Here is a 14656-nt window from a genome sequence, read left to right on the forward strand (position 1 = left end):
ATAGTCTTGTAAGCTAATGTTACCTTAATAAAAAATAATACAATTTTTTAAAAAGAAACTATAGTATCTAAAATTTTAACTTACAAGGTTTCTTGCCTGCCATACTGGTTCCATTTCATATAGATATGATAAATCATATAGATAATATTTTTAAGCCATTTTTTATGATGTGCTGATTTTTAAAAAGTTTTTTCTGTGATATTGGCCAAGCCTCAAAATTATCTAGAAAGGACTGAAAATTATAGCTCAAGAATAGTTTGAGTCATGTGAAACTGCTGATATATAGCCATGTTTAAACTACACCTCAGTGATTTTGTGCAGCTCAACATAACAGATAATGCATTTACATTTAATCTATATCCTCTTGAAGAATCCCTTCTGTGTTAGAAAATGATGTCATTTATTACAATAAATGTACTGGATTTGTCAGAAAAGGAATTAATTAAAAATAAAATTTAGCAAAAATTTAATGTATGAATGCTTTACTATATACTGTTCTTTTGATATTTTCGAAATAAGTGTTATGTGATATGTGTTCCTCTATCCTAGTCAAGGAATGAAGGTCAAGACAGAAGAAAAAGACCCTAAGAAACTAAAAAAGCAGGAAAAAGAAGAAAAAGACTTCAGGAAAAAATTTAAAGTATGTCATAGTTAAATATTATATAAAGTTCGTAGAAATAATGAAAAAATCCAAAGACTATTAAGTACTAAAATGCACATTTGAAAGTGTAATTGTGAGTCTCAGTTATCCAATATAAATTCTTTATTTTAGAGGAAATTTCTTCTAGATTTAAACTTATTTCTATAATAAATTAAACTCTCATATATGCGCAATATGCATACTGTGATAATCATCTAAATGTAACCATCCTTTTATGCTTAGTAAATAGATAATAAAAAATAGAATGAATAATAATCAGTATATATTGTTTATGCAATGAGATATTATTTATCTATGAGAAGAAGGAAGTCCTGACTTTTATGTCAATGTAGATAGACCTTGAGATCATTATAATTCGGCAAGAAATTAGACATAGAAAAATAAATACTGTGTCACTTACATGTGGGATCTAAAAACTTCACACTCTTGGAATAAAAATGTGGTTGCCAGGGCAAGTGGCAGGATGGGGGAAATGGAGAGAAAGTTTCATTTTTAAAATGAATAAATTGTGGGGATCTAATGTATGGCATGGTGGTTATAAGTAGACACGCCGTATATTTTATGCTTGATAGTTGCTAAGAGAGTGAATCTTAAGTATTCTCCCCACAAAAAATAAATGGTGTGAAGTGATAGGTTTGTTAGCTAGCCCTGTTATGGTCATCATTTTGTAGTACACATCAAATGAACACACACTAAACTTAAAAAAAAATGCAGATTTCAAAATTATGTTAGGGTGGTGAGGTTATGAGTAACTTTTTCTAAAGGCAGTTTTCATTGATGCTCTTATGCTAGCTTTTATAAACAAGTAACTGTTTATTTAGCAAAGACTTTCTTAATAAATCTGCTAACAGATAAATTATTACTGTACTGGTACATATCAATAATGTAAAATGTTTTTCTTTATTTTTTTCAGTATGATGGTGAAATTAGAGTCCTCTATTCAACCAGAGTTGCACCCTCCTTAGCTTCTAAAAAGTGTGGAACCAGAGATCTCCAGATAAAACCTGGTGAATCTCTTCAAGTTATACAAAACACAGATGACACAAAAGTCCTCTGCAGAAACGAAGAAGGAAAATGTAAGTCACTGTTTAGTCTACATGGAAATGACATTCCAGAATTTACCAAACAAATTTTAGTTATTGCCCCTGTTTTTATTAATTTTTCTTATTCTTATTCTACATATTATAAATCATGGAAAACTTTTAAGAAATTAGAGATCTTGCTATGCTGAAACTAATGTATTTTCTTTTCATCTCTTTTCATTTCTCACTTGCTATATTTGCCACTGTGGTGCACGGTCGTGCCAAATCAGTGCTTCTCGAAATTCAATGCCCCATGTCAAAAATCCTTGTGTGGGCTTTAAATGTGCCGTTGCCTGACCCATCCTTCATTTGCTAAGTTGCAAGCTCTGCTGGTCAGATGGAGTCTGTGACCATAATGTCCTCCCAGCTTGTTCTTCTGGCCACTTAAGTGAGAATCACTGTGCCAAAGCCATGAGTAGCTTTTGTTCTGACCTAGTTTTGAAATTCGTGTATGTCACAGGTAGAATTTCCAATTTTTCTATCTTGCAAATTCACTTGTGTTCACATCCTATAAGACCTACTACTCCAAAGGAATTTGAGAGATTTCCTGTCTTCTTTGACTATATCAGTAATTAAAGCTGACAGATGAAAATGTTTTTGTCTAATTTGGAAAGGAAATTTGTCTCATGTAAAGTCCAGGGAGAATAATTAAAGGTTGTGCTGTCCTTTATTTAAAACTGGATACCAGCCTAGAGGTTTTGTATCAGTTCGGTTAGATTGCACGAAAAACATAAACTCTGAGTCGACTCTCAATGACATGAAGGTGACTCAGGGACAGGAACTGAAATGGAATTGTAAGAAGAAAGCACAGTGATTCAAGAGTGGGGGAAATGGACCCACAGTTGTCATGGAGGAGGTACTGTTGACTTTTTTTTTTTTTTAATTTATTTATACAAGCGCTGGGTACATTCAGAAGCGCGGGAGGGCAAGAGAATTCACCAGAGCCAGAGCGGGGAGCAGAGCAGGCAGAAGGACCGAAGTACACGGCTGGGGGGAGCAGCAGGCGGCAGGAGAGGTCTGCGCGCCATGTGGGACCCTCCTCCGGTGGCCGGGGAGCAGCCGGGGATCGAACCAGCGCTGCAGAGGCAGCGGGCAGCTTCGCAACCCAGCGCTCAACCGCTGTGCCACCGGGGAGGCCCCGGTACTGTTGACTTTTAAAAGGAGAAAACGGGGTGGGTACAAGGATACAGGCAGGAGTAGCATAATATTGAGCCTGAAAGCTCACGGTCAACAGTGCTATAGGAAACAAACTCCCCATTCATGCCAGCACGTGTCAGGATTACCCTAAGAATTGCATTAAATGCGGGCCTCCCTGTTGGTGCAGGCGGTTGAGCGCTGCACTGTGAAGCTGTCCTCAGCCTCTGTAGCGCAGATTCGATCCCGGCTGGCAGCAAGAATTCCACATGGCACAGCAGACCTCTCCTGCCTCACCCGCTGCTCCTCTCAGCAGTGTGCTTTGTCAGTCTACCTGTTCAGTTCCCCCTCTGTCTCTGGTGAATCCTCCTGTGCATCTGGCCTGTACCCCAGTTCTTGTATAAATAAAATAAAATCTTTTTTTAAAAAAAGAATTGCATTAAATGCAAAACAGCTATATGCATTAAAAGATCATCAAAAATATTTTAAATGTTCAAAAATTTTTAAATAAATAAATTCTATGAACACACCAAGCTGAATATTTTATATGATGATTATGATAAATAATGAGGAAATTTTCAGGGCCTCCTCAGCCGCACAGCGGTTGAGCGCTTGGTTGCGAAGAGGCCCGCAACCTCTGGAGCCCCGGTTCAATCCCCGGCCACTGGGCGAAGGTCCCACATGGCGCGCAGACCTCTCCTGCCGCCCGCTGCTCCCCTCAGCAGTGTACTTTGTCACTCTGCCTGTTCTACTCTCCCCTCTGGCTCTGGTGAATTCTCTCACCCTCCCGCGCTTCTGACTGTATGACTGTACCCAGTGCTTGTATAAATAAATAAATAAATCTTTAAAAAAAATGAGGAAAATTTCATGCTGTGTATAATAGTAAGAGAAATAAGAAGCCTACTTAATGCGGGGTAGTATTTATAGTCAGATAGTAAAATTATATAAATAAAAGCAGCTAAACCAAACTAAACTAAAATGTTAATAGTGGGTAATTAGTAGGTTATGGACCTAGGTAGTGTATTTTCTCCCTTCTAATTTGCAAATTATTTCCCATGTCCAATCTACTATTATTAGATTCTGAGTTTGAGAGTAGCTTCAATGAAGTGTTCTAATTCATTAGAACAACACACGCTGGCCAACACATTCTGTAGGACCTACTACCTTGTTTGGGGTTTGCTGAATTAAATGTAACAATTTGGAGATTGCAGTCAGTTTATCAGATGAAAGTATGACAGACAGATACATACATACATACATACATACATACACAGGAAAATGTCTGTTGACTCTTATCCTTAGTTTTATGGTTCACCTGTTATTTATCATCCAGGAAACTATATCTATCAGTTCCTTATTTCTGCATCTTCTGATGAGCAGCAAAAGCAATTATAATCCAACACCATAGTAGCCCTAACATTTTCCTTACTCCCCCTGCTTTTTTAATTTATCAAATAAAAACAGTTTACTAAGCCTAACTTGATGATATAAACTAGAGGTTAAAGCATTAATGATCATCCCTTCCCACTGTGGAGTTTAAGCCACTTTTACAGGCACTATTACATTTGTTCAAGTCTCATGCACTGACTGTGGAATTGAAATTGATAGACATTAAGATCTCAAATATGTTTCTGGCACTTTCCCAATTGTTTAGAATTTCAATATTTGCACTTATTCTACAAACCAATGTCTCATAAGCTGTGAATTTTCCCACCTGCTATCACTGGAGAAAAAATTTGTACAAAATGTGTGTTCTGAGATAGGAGCTGAGTTATTTGTGGCCAAAATGTTCTTCATTTTCCTTGAGCATCAAAGAAAGAAGGATTGTGAAAGTGCTTTGGATATTCCCAAATCCAATTGATGATTTCTTTGCCTCAGACATTTTGTTTTCAATTTTAAAACAAACAGCTGCTCAATTGAGGAATTTTTTTTTAAATTCTGAAATGTAGAAAGCTTGACTTGCAGCCTAAAAATAAGTATAGCGAGAGGGAGAAAGAACATTTTTATTAAACTAGCATTATAATTTATATTTGGTACTAATACCACATTTTATTGTTTTCTTTGATTCATATTATGAATCTTTTCCTTTGAAGTTGGACATTTTTCCACTTGTCTGGGTAGATCTTGGATTTTTTTTTAAGATTTATTTATTTATGCATACAAGAGCTTGGGTACAGGCCAGAGATGCAGGGGTGGGGGAGGGTGAAAGGATTCACCAGAGACAGAGTGGGGAGCAGAATATGCAGATGAACTGAAATACACTGCTCAGGGGAGCAGCGGGTGAGACAGGAGAGGTCTGCCTCACCATGTGGGCTTCTCCCTGGCCAGCCGGGGATTGAACTTGTGCTGCAGAGTCTGTGTATTACTTCATAGTGGGGTGCTTAATCCCTTGCGCCACCAGGGAGGCCCTTGCCTGGGTAAATCTATGAAGTATGATATTTTTTGAAATTGTACGAGACTAAATTGAGTAAATTCAACTTTATTTCTGGATATGCTCACAACTACTGAAATAATAAGAAAATTTTAAAAGTTATCACTTTTATTAAGTGAAAATTTGAATACATTGCAATAAAGGTATTTTCCACTTTCCAAAGATGATTTTGCATTTCCATGGTAATTTATGTCCACAACACCCTTCTGAAAGGTGAGTCATTAGTCCCAGGACACATCTGCACTGTAGCAGACAAATATTTTGGGAAGAAATTAACAAGCACATATGGGGGGTGGGTGTTACATTCTTAACTGGCTCTACCCCACCACATATTTAAAAACATTTGTTTCAAGCCACTGTGTTCTGCTTTATGAATGTGACCTTTTCCAAGTAATAATTTCATGCTATTTGTGAGAATTCCTAGCATAACAATACCCACAATATTATAGGGTTAACTGAACATGGCAACTGCTCTACATGGCACAGAACATAATGAGTCTTTCTGTTTATTTCATTTGTTTGTTTGCTTCATTAACATACATTATGTTGGGTGTACATAGAACATATGATCAAGGAGAGTATGTTTCTATTGCAAAAAAAATTATTTCTAGGAACTATAATGGAGAGATTATATAAAAATTCATGGTAAGTCATTTGTTTTGACACTGTCATGAATCATACTTTTAATAGAATGAAGTTTTAGCAGAGATTTTTAAAGGTAGTAGACAGCAAAACTTAAGCTGCATTGAAAGTCTCAACCCTGTGAAAATGCCATATAATAGTAATTTTACAGGTAATGAGCCCAAAATTATCACATCATTTCAGGAAGCTAAAATAGAGCAGTACATCACCATCCCACACTCCATCTCCATATAGTTTCTTAAATAATGTTCAAAATCATTGATGTTTATGTCTCCCACACAAATATAACCACAGAGCATTTCTCTTTTTCAGGAAGAGCGAGCTTGTCCTTAGAGCTCTTGAACAGGAAAGATATAAAAGGAAATGTACTAGAACTTTGAGAATCTAAGAAAATATGCTTTCTACAATTAATTTATAAATTTAGCTAATTCAGCTGTATGTTATGAGGTATTAACCTTGGTCATGTAAAGGGTTGTTTTAGTGTTAATTTCAGGCAGGGGTTTATCTAGGCCAACACAATTCTAGCATCACTGAGTTTTTAAAGGTAGATTACCTAAAAGCACAGGAAAACAAAAACCTTTCATTTCTAAAAATGGTGATTATATTCTCTTTATTTTGAACTATATTCTCTTAATTATCTACAGATTTTTTAACAGAAATATATGTGATACTAGAATAATTCTAGTCTCTGGTAACATTTTGCAATTTCTCATACATTTCTCTCATTCTTTGTCTTCTAATTTTAGTTCAAAAACTTCATGAAACCCGATGAGATTGACTTCATTGTTAAAGGGTTCAGTTCATATAAGTCACTATTTTATAATCATTAATATAAACATAACCATATAAGAAGAACACACAGTATTGCATTGCTTTATTTTCCAGTTTCTTTTAGGAGAAAATTCAAAATGAAACCAGAACCACCCATTTTAACTAAAGAAAAAAAACTTTTAACAAACCTTCAGAAAATTGTCCACATTTTAGCTTAAAATATAAGTAAACAGCTTCTAGTTATTGGAACCATGACACAAAGTCACAATTTACTATAAAAGCTTTTTGTCTGTACAGATTTTTTCTCTTTCAAGATATACATGTAGAATTGAGTTTGTTGGAGATGAGCTTATCCTCCTTTGAAAATTAAGTTAAATGATGATATATACATTAATTTTTTAAAAAAGATCTGTTCACATGAACAAAATAACTGTGATACCTAAGAGTACCCAAGCATCATAGAAATTAACTTTAAATGTCCTTATATTAGTCATATTTTCTTTGATTGAAATAAAAAGAAAGGTATACAAGCTCTAATTTTTCATACATTGAGTAAAAATGTTACTATAGTGTTTTGATCATTTTGCCATGTTTCATTACTTCTACACTACAGGAATTCAAATATAATTTTGATTCTTTTCTAAATATGATTTTTATAAACAGCTTTCATTAAAAACTGGTATATTTCTTGATAAAATATTCAGGTGGAGTTTTTTGCCTTGGGATATTTTAAGACAAATTTCATTGTCTTAAATTTCAATCTGATAATTTCAGTTGTGTGATCTTAACTTGAAGAAAATTTCTGTGTTAAATAAATGGTAACATGACATCAACATGTCTGAATAAATTCACTTTCATTTTACTAACCTTATGAGCTTCCTAGTTTATAAATTTTTACACATTTACTTTGATTTAGAACCAAAACTAGATCTGAAGTAGACTAACAAGTTGACTCAGTGAGAAATATGATCTAGAGGCATTATTGACAAAGCAATAAATGATATTAGTCTCAAACACACAACAGAGTTTAGGTGCTAACATAAAACTAATAATTCTAAAGTTTAGTAATATTAATTAGACATCAGCAGACATTTTTTGCAAGAGAAGTATCCATACTCATTCATAGGAGAATTTTCTGCAATAAGGGACAAATATAAGATGCTCAAAATGAAAATCACTGCTTTCTAGCATAAGATATGGTCTATGTTCTATTTAATCATGAAACCACTAGAATCCCTTGTATGTATTTTCCATAGTGATTTTGTTCCATGAAAGATGAAAATAAAAAGCCTAACACTGTAAGAGGGCAAAAGCAGTAGTGGAAAATCTTTCACACTGAATAAGAGAGCTATTCTGAAATCATTGAGATATATGCTCCCCCAAATAGCCACTAGATTGATTATTGCCATCTGCATGGAAAGTTGAACATAGTCCTGACTTTGCTACACATAATAAAATTTGAAAATTTTAGGCTTAGATTCAGGAAATATCTTACCTAAAAACCACCTTTGTAATCAGAGAAACTATGCTTAATAAATTCTTCCTAAAATTGGGTAAAACCTTGTGCAATGAGCTGCAGCAGCTTAGAGAAGAAAATATTTTTAATTCAACAAAAGGGAAGAAAAATTGTTGCAAATTGAGAGAAACTTGTGGGAAAGAAAAAAATTTAAAGATTAAAAAAGAAGAAAGTAAGGAAAGATAATGTGTCCACATAAGAAAAATGAGTCATTTTTGGAGATAAATACAGTCATTCAATATATTTTATCATTTAATTATATTTCTATTTATTAAAATAATATAGATTTTTCAAATCTGTAAATTTTATTTCCTTTTACTTTCATAGATGGTTATGTCCTTCGAAGTCACTTGGTGGACAAGTAAGTCTATATTTTCTTCTATTATATTCATAAAAATAATTCTATGCTTTTATTTAAGAAAGATTACTAATTCTGATTTAAACAAAATAATCAACTGAACTATCACCAATTTTAAAACAATACACTATTCTATGTCAATATGGCACAACACATAATAAAATTAAGGTTTTCATAGTCTCACTCTTATAAATAGATGAGAAGCCCTTTTCATTTATGATTATATAGTTCTCAGTTTTGTATATTATTTGGTGACAGATACTAATATTGGAGATAGACAGGTCAGAGCCACTAACACTTTCATTAATGTTCTGTATTTCTCTTGCTGATTAATACAGTGGTTGGAATGAATTAATCAGAGACCATTTAGTATCTAAACAAGGGGTGCTTCTATCATCTGTAAACAGTTTATAGTTTGACCCCTAACCAAGGGCTTTTCTTTACTCACATCAGGCACAGTAGAGTATTAAGTTGCCTTGTTCTATTTTGGAGCCTGCCTACACACACACACACATGCACACACACACACACATACACACACACAAAATAGCAGTCAATGATTCTTGTATTCTTATGAATTAAAACATTGTCACTGGCAGTACTAGTATGTAATTGGAGTCCTCAGAATGTTACAAAATTCTGTCCTAATAAACCAGTGCAAGAAATGAATTCCTTAATCAAATTAGGGTCATACACTAACACAAAGATTTACAGATTGCAGCTTAAAAAAAACCAGGAAGATTCACACACTGTATCTTTAAAAAACATGGCACCCATCAGCAAGATACAAATAAATGTTGATTGCTCTATCCAAAAAATGAGTAAAGAGTGAAAAGGAAAATAATCCTAACACCTTTTTTTACTCAGTTCTTAATCACATGTGGTAGGCTTGGGACTTTTCAATTGGTTTTGTTGTTCAAAAGACAAATTTCAAGGAAAGAATATGTGGCAAATGATAGGACAACTTATCAATAATTATTTTGGGATGAGAAGAAAAAAATTTAAATAAGTAATTATTAGTTCACCACCTATTAAAGTAAATAGTTAATAAATGTTCACTTGTTGAATGATAGGAAAATCTGTCCTCTTTGCATTTGTACCAGATTTGATTAGCCAAACTCTCCCTCAACTTCAGAGAACAGATCCAAACAGAAGACACAGGGAACTCACAACATCTGTCATAGTTGGCAACAATTTAAAGGGCCTGTTGCTGCTGCCATGATAGAAGCACATAGATGCTACAAGAACCAAAAGCAGGTCTGGGATCCGTGACTAAGCCACCTTACGTTTCTGAACTTTGAATCTATGTCCTATATTTTAAGGCTCTGTTAATATTTTCAATACTTTCTATTTTAATTATTTGCAAGTCATTTGGATTCCCTATTAGATTATATAAACTACTTGAAGTAATTAATTGTATCTTATTCATGTTTACGTCTCCTGGTACCTAGGAGAGATCAGTATGTGTGCCAAATAGGACATTTCACAAAGATTCAGGGCCAGGTAAAACCTATAGTGTATAAAAACATCCAGGCCTATTATGGAGGTTGCTTATAACCATAAATATTTTGAGAATTTTAGACCTTAAAAATCACAATGCAAACCTTACTTTAGGTACATATGTTGTGTTTTTATGTTTTATAATCAGTATTTACAAATTATAATTAGAAATGTGGAAAATGAGGCACCATTTCCTATGCCAAATATTATTGTATATCCTTTGACATTTAAAGTTCAAGTGAAAATGTAAACATGATATTAACAAAGATAAGAATGTGTTGAGTGTTGGATTAAGATCCCCAGTGGGTATTGCACCAGGATTGTTCATTTTGTTCAGTTAAACAACCACATCTAACAAGCTCAGTGCATCTAACATGGACTCATGCTAGGCCCTTGTTTCGTCTAAAGAGAGGTAGAAGACACTTTATTCTTTTTTTTTTTTTAAATAATAAATTTTATTTTTATATTCCCCCATACAATTGCAAACCCCCCATTCTGACCCCAATCCCTCCCCTCCCGCCCCCCACCCCCCAAAAAGGAAGACACTTTATTCTTGAAGCTGGATCTCTTCGTTCTATTTGTCTAATATACACAATAACTTATGAGGCTTTTCTTTAATGAAACAGAGGAATAGATTAAGCCAATGAAAGAAGCTAAAAATAAATATGAAATTTCTCCCCACTTTAAATGTATAGCTTGTAACATCTCACCCTTAATTGCTTTGTGTCATATATCATCATATTATTAACCTTTTGATCTAAATATTTTTAGATATTTAGATGTTTTCATGTTTAGATGTTTTCATGTTAAGGAGGCATTTTCTCTAAAGTGAAAATCATTTCTCATTTTCAGTGATGGAGAGATCTATGATGATATTGCTGATGGTAAGTCTCATATCACCTGGGTCTCATACCTTGAAAGATAAAATAAAATTTGTTCATCCCCCCACCCCCAAAAAAGGAAAAACTGTCTTATATGTCATTCATAATAGATAATAGTAATAGTAAATTTACTGTTCTTACAGCTGTTGGGTTAAGTAGAGTCTTCTAATATAGTCAGAATTTGAATTTCTTAGAAATATTAGGAGAGGTAAATGTCCTGTTATAGTGAAGAAAGAAATATTTTTCTTATGAGTAGATATCAAGAAAGAATCCCTAATTTATTTTCTTTAAAAACTGAAGTATGGTAATATTTTGGTGAATTTTTCATTATACTATGAATCTTGCTAAGAATTGCTTTGATCCATAAAAATATGTGTACTTGGCCCCAAAATAGGTGCTTATTCCTTAAGATACAATATTCATTCATATACTCTAAGTATCATACATTTTATGTTGTGATCTAAAAACTTAAAGTAGGCTAAAATGAACTGTAGTATTAATATATCCCCTTTTAAATGAATAATTCTTAGTGATATTTAGAATGATTACCAAAAACTACATTTAATTAAGTATTAGGTTAAAAAATAGTAATCTTGAGTCTCATCTTCATAGAGGCTAAATCTGTCCAGAAACATAACTTGGATTGTATAGTAAGCAATAAAAGATTAATAAATATATAGTCTTCCATTTAATTAGTTTTTCATGAAGTTCCAGTTTGTATCACTTAGAGACTATATGTTTATATAACTACTTTAAAATTTGTATTTTTTTCCTTTCAGGTTGCATCTATGACAATGACTAACTCTCCACTTTGGTCATTTTATTATGTTCATTTAATTCCAATATGAAATGCAGGTTTCAGTTGACATGCTGTTGAGTATCATAGAATATGGATGTACAAACTATTCCTTACCTATATTATAAATGTTGATTATAAAGTTTTGAAGTTTTGGTTTTAGAAAATTATCTGCTTATTCAATATCTCAGACAGAACCCATGAGATATAAGAATTATTAAAATCCCATTTCTGCCTCAACCTCAATTATAGAAGAGCTTCTTTCAGACCATCGAAGCACAGTTCCTCCTAAAAAAAAATTAAGAAAAAATGACTATGTTGTCTAAAGAAATGTAAGGAATAAAAATAAAGTATAAGAAAGGAAACTTTTGTTTGCCTTCCTACTTATCATAGTATCTTGTATTCTCTATTCAAATTTTCTATCTTTAAAATGTCAGAATCATTTTCTCTAATGGTGACATAAATGTTTTTGTAAAGTATAATGATAGCAGAACTTTTTCGTAGTTTGTCCCTATTTGTTAATTGTGAATGTGTTAATTACTTGATAAAGGATGTGTGCATTTAGTATGCACACTTGAGATTAAAAATTGTAGAAGACTCTAAAATATTTTTGTTTTGCAGATTGATTCACTAACCATTTAACTCTGTGCTCTGTTTAAATACTGTTGTAACAGAGCAGAAAGGAATGAGGACTACCCTAAAATTATGACAAATGTACTTGAAAATTAACTAGCCTTTTATGACACATCATCACTATGAAAACTTTTTTTTTAAAAGGTTTTGGGTTTGTTTTCAATTGCAGCTAAAAAGCTTTTTTTAATCACTTTGCTGGAAAGTTGATCAGCAGAGGGAATACAAATCAATAAACCCTAGTATATGGACTAGGCAGTTCCTTCTTGATATATACTCATTCCCAGCACAATCCCAAAATAAAATCTGAAAAATTGTCACACACAATGATACAAAATGCAAAACCATAACACCAGAAAAAATAGCAAGATGGGTAATTTTTTCATAGTTTCCAAAGTACAAAATGAACAAATCCTAATGCTAGATTTGTTAGTCATGAATCCATTATGTGATATTTGGGTAAATTTTTCACCCTCTCAATTTTCTCATGTATAAATTACAGGATTGGATTAAGTCAGTTTTTTTCAACTTTTTCACTAACAATTATCTCAAACATCTGTAACCTACCTCCCCAAAGTAAGTTCATGTTTCAGAAGCTTTTATATTCTTTGATTTAATAATGATTGATGCATTGTCTATGTTTTAATACTGCAAAAGCTTACTGGAGCATCTGAAATTGGTGCCAATGAATTAAAATAATTGCAAAGGAACCCAGAACCTTCATAAGGGTGAAGTAGAATTTCAAATAGGTAGGTGCACTGAAATTTGAATACAGATCATCAACTTTTGCTGTCCAATAGATTCTTGGAGTCTGAGATCTCCAGATTAGAAGCTACTGATCTCAAGGATCCCTTTAAATATGAAATACTTTTAGTTTTATTTTCTGATAGGATAAGCAGTATATCCTTATGTGATGAATTTATTTTAATTTTAGATGAAATTACAATATCCAAAAGTGCTTTTTTTGGTCTGTTTGTTAATTTGGAAGCGAATACACATAATACCCTGACAGTATATTTCCAGTAATTTTTTAAATTAAGAATGGCATAAATTCAATGCAATGTCAGTTTTTAAATTCCAAATTAGATCAAGAGACTATTTTAAAGTTTTGGTTTATACACCAAGAAACATACACATGCTTATGAAAGATTCATGTAATAGATAATTACCTCAATATAAAAGATATATTTGAACTATCGACTTTATTATACCAAATATTATTTCTGTTACAATTTCTGTGTGGAATTTTATCATATGAGAAGATTGACAAATAAATAATACCTTCAGCAGGTAACTTTGCCTTCTACTTCATCACATACTAAAAAATTTTGAGGCATCTGTCATTTTCTCCTGTAACTTGATCCCATTTCTACAAAAGGTTTCCTTTGATTCCCATCTTTTTTTTATATTAATTTTTTATATTTTTTTACATTATTGTTCATTTTTAAACAATATTTTCTTCCCCCCACCCCCTCAGGTGTAGTCCCCATAGAGTTTCCTTCCCCAAGGCACCCATGCACCATCACCTCAGTCCCCTGTGCTCCTCCCTCCCTCCCTCTGATCCCTCTCCCTCCTCCTCCCCTGCAGGATGTCTCTGGTTTATAATAGTTCGTTTTTGCTTTGTTGTGTTTTGTACTGTTATTATTTTTTTACACTGATGTCTTATTTGGTTCCCCTATATTCCTGCTATAAGTGAAACCATCTGATATTTTTCTTTTTTCCTTCTGGCTTATTTCACTGTTCATAAATCCTTCTTGTTCCATCCATGTTGCTGCAAATGGCATGAGTTTATCTTTTTTGATGGCTGAATAATATTCCATTGTGTATATATGCCACATCTTCTTGATCCAGTTATCTATTTTTGGGCATTTGGGTTGTTTCCAGGTTTTACCTATTGTAAATAGAGCTGCAATAAACATAGGGGTACAGGTGTTCTTTTGAATCAATGTTTTTGTGTCCTTTGCATAGATCCCTAGCAGTGGAATTGCCGGGTCCTATGGTAGCTCCATTTTTAGTAGACTAAGGAAACTCCACACAGCTTTCCATAGTGGTTGGACCAGTTTGCACTCCCATGAGCAATGTAGGAGAGTTCATTTTTCTCCACATCCTTGCCAACATTTGTTGTTGCTTGTTTTTTGGATATGTGCCATTCTTACTAGTGTAAGGTGGTTTTAATTTGCATTTCCCTGATTATAAGGGATGTTGTGATTCCCATCTTTTTGCTTCAGTCTCATAGGATAGGATACTTCCTGTT

The 14656-nt window shown here is 33.3% G+C and overlaps 1 protein-coding gene across 5 annotated transcripts in view; it reads left to right on the top strand.

Annotated features, from left to right (window-relative positions):
* FYB1 (FYN binding protein 1) overlaps positions 1–12149 on the top strand; it is a 133196-nt gene extending 121047 nt beyond the window's left edge. For all 5 annotated transcript variants that reach the window (XM_037530099.2, XM_054688128.1, XM_054688125.1 and 2 more), the window contains 5 exons: positions 550–640; positions 1575–1737; positions 8565–8598; positions 10948–10979; positions 11756–12149. In XM_037530099.2, coding sequence (XP_037385996.1) covers positions 550–640; positions 1575–1737; positions 8565–8598; positions 10948–10979; positions 11756–11778 — 343 coding nt within the window. In that variant the 3' untranslated portion in view covers positions 11779–12149. The remainder of the gene's footprint in view (positions 1–549; positions 641–1574; positions 1738–8564; positions 8599–10947; positions 10980–11755) is intronic.
* Positions 12150–14656: the final 2507 nt, after the last annotated feature.

This window comes from Talpa occidentalis, unplaced genomic scaffold (genome assembly GCF_014898055.3).
Source record: "Talpa occidentalis isolate TD23 unplaced genomic scaffold, MPIMG_talOcc4v2.1 talOcc4.6, whole genome shotgun sequence".
Taxonomy (NCBI): Eukaryota; Metazoa; Chordata; class Mammalia; order Eulipotyphla; family Talpidae; genus Talpa; species Talpa occidentalis.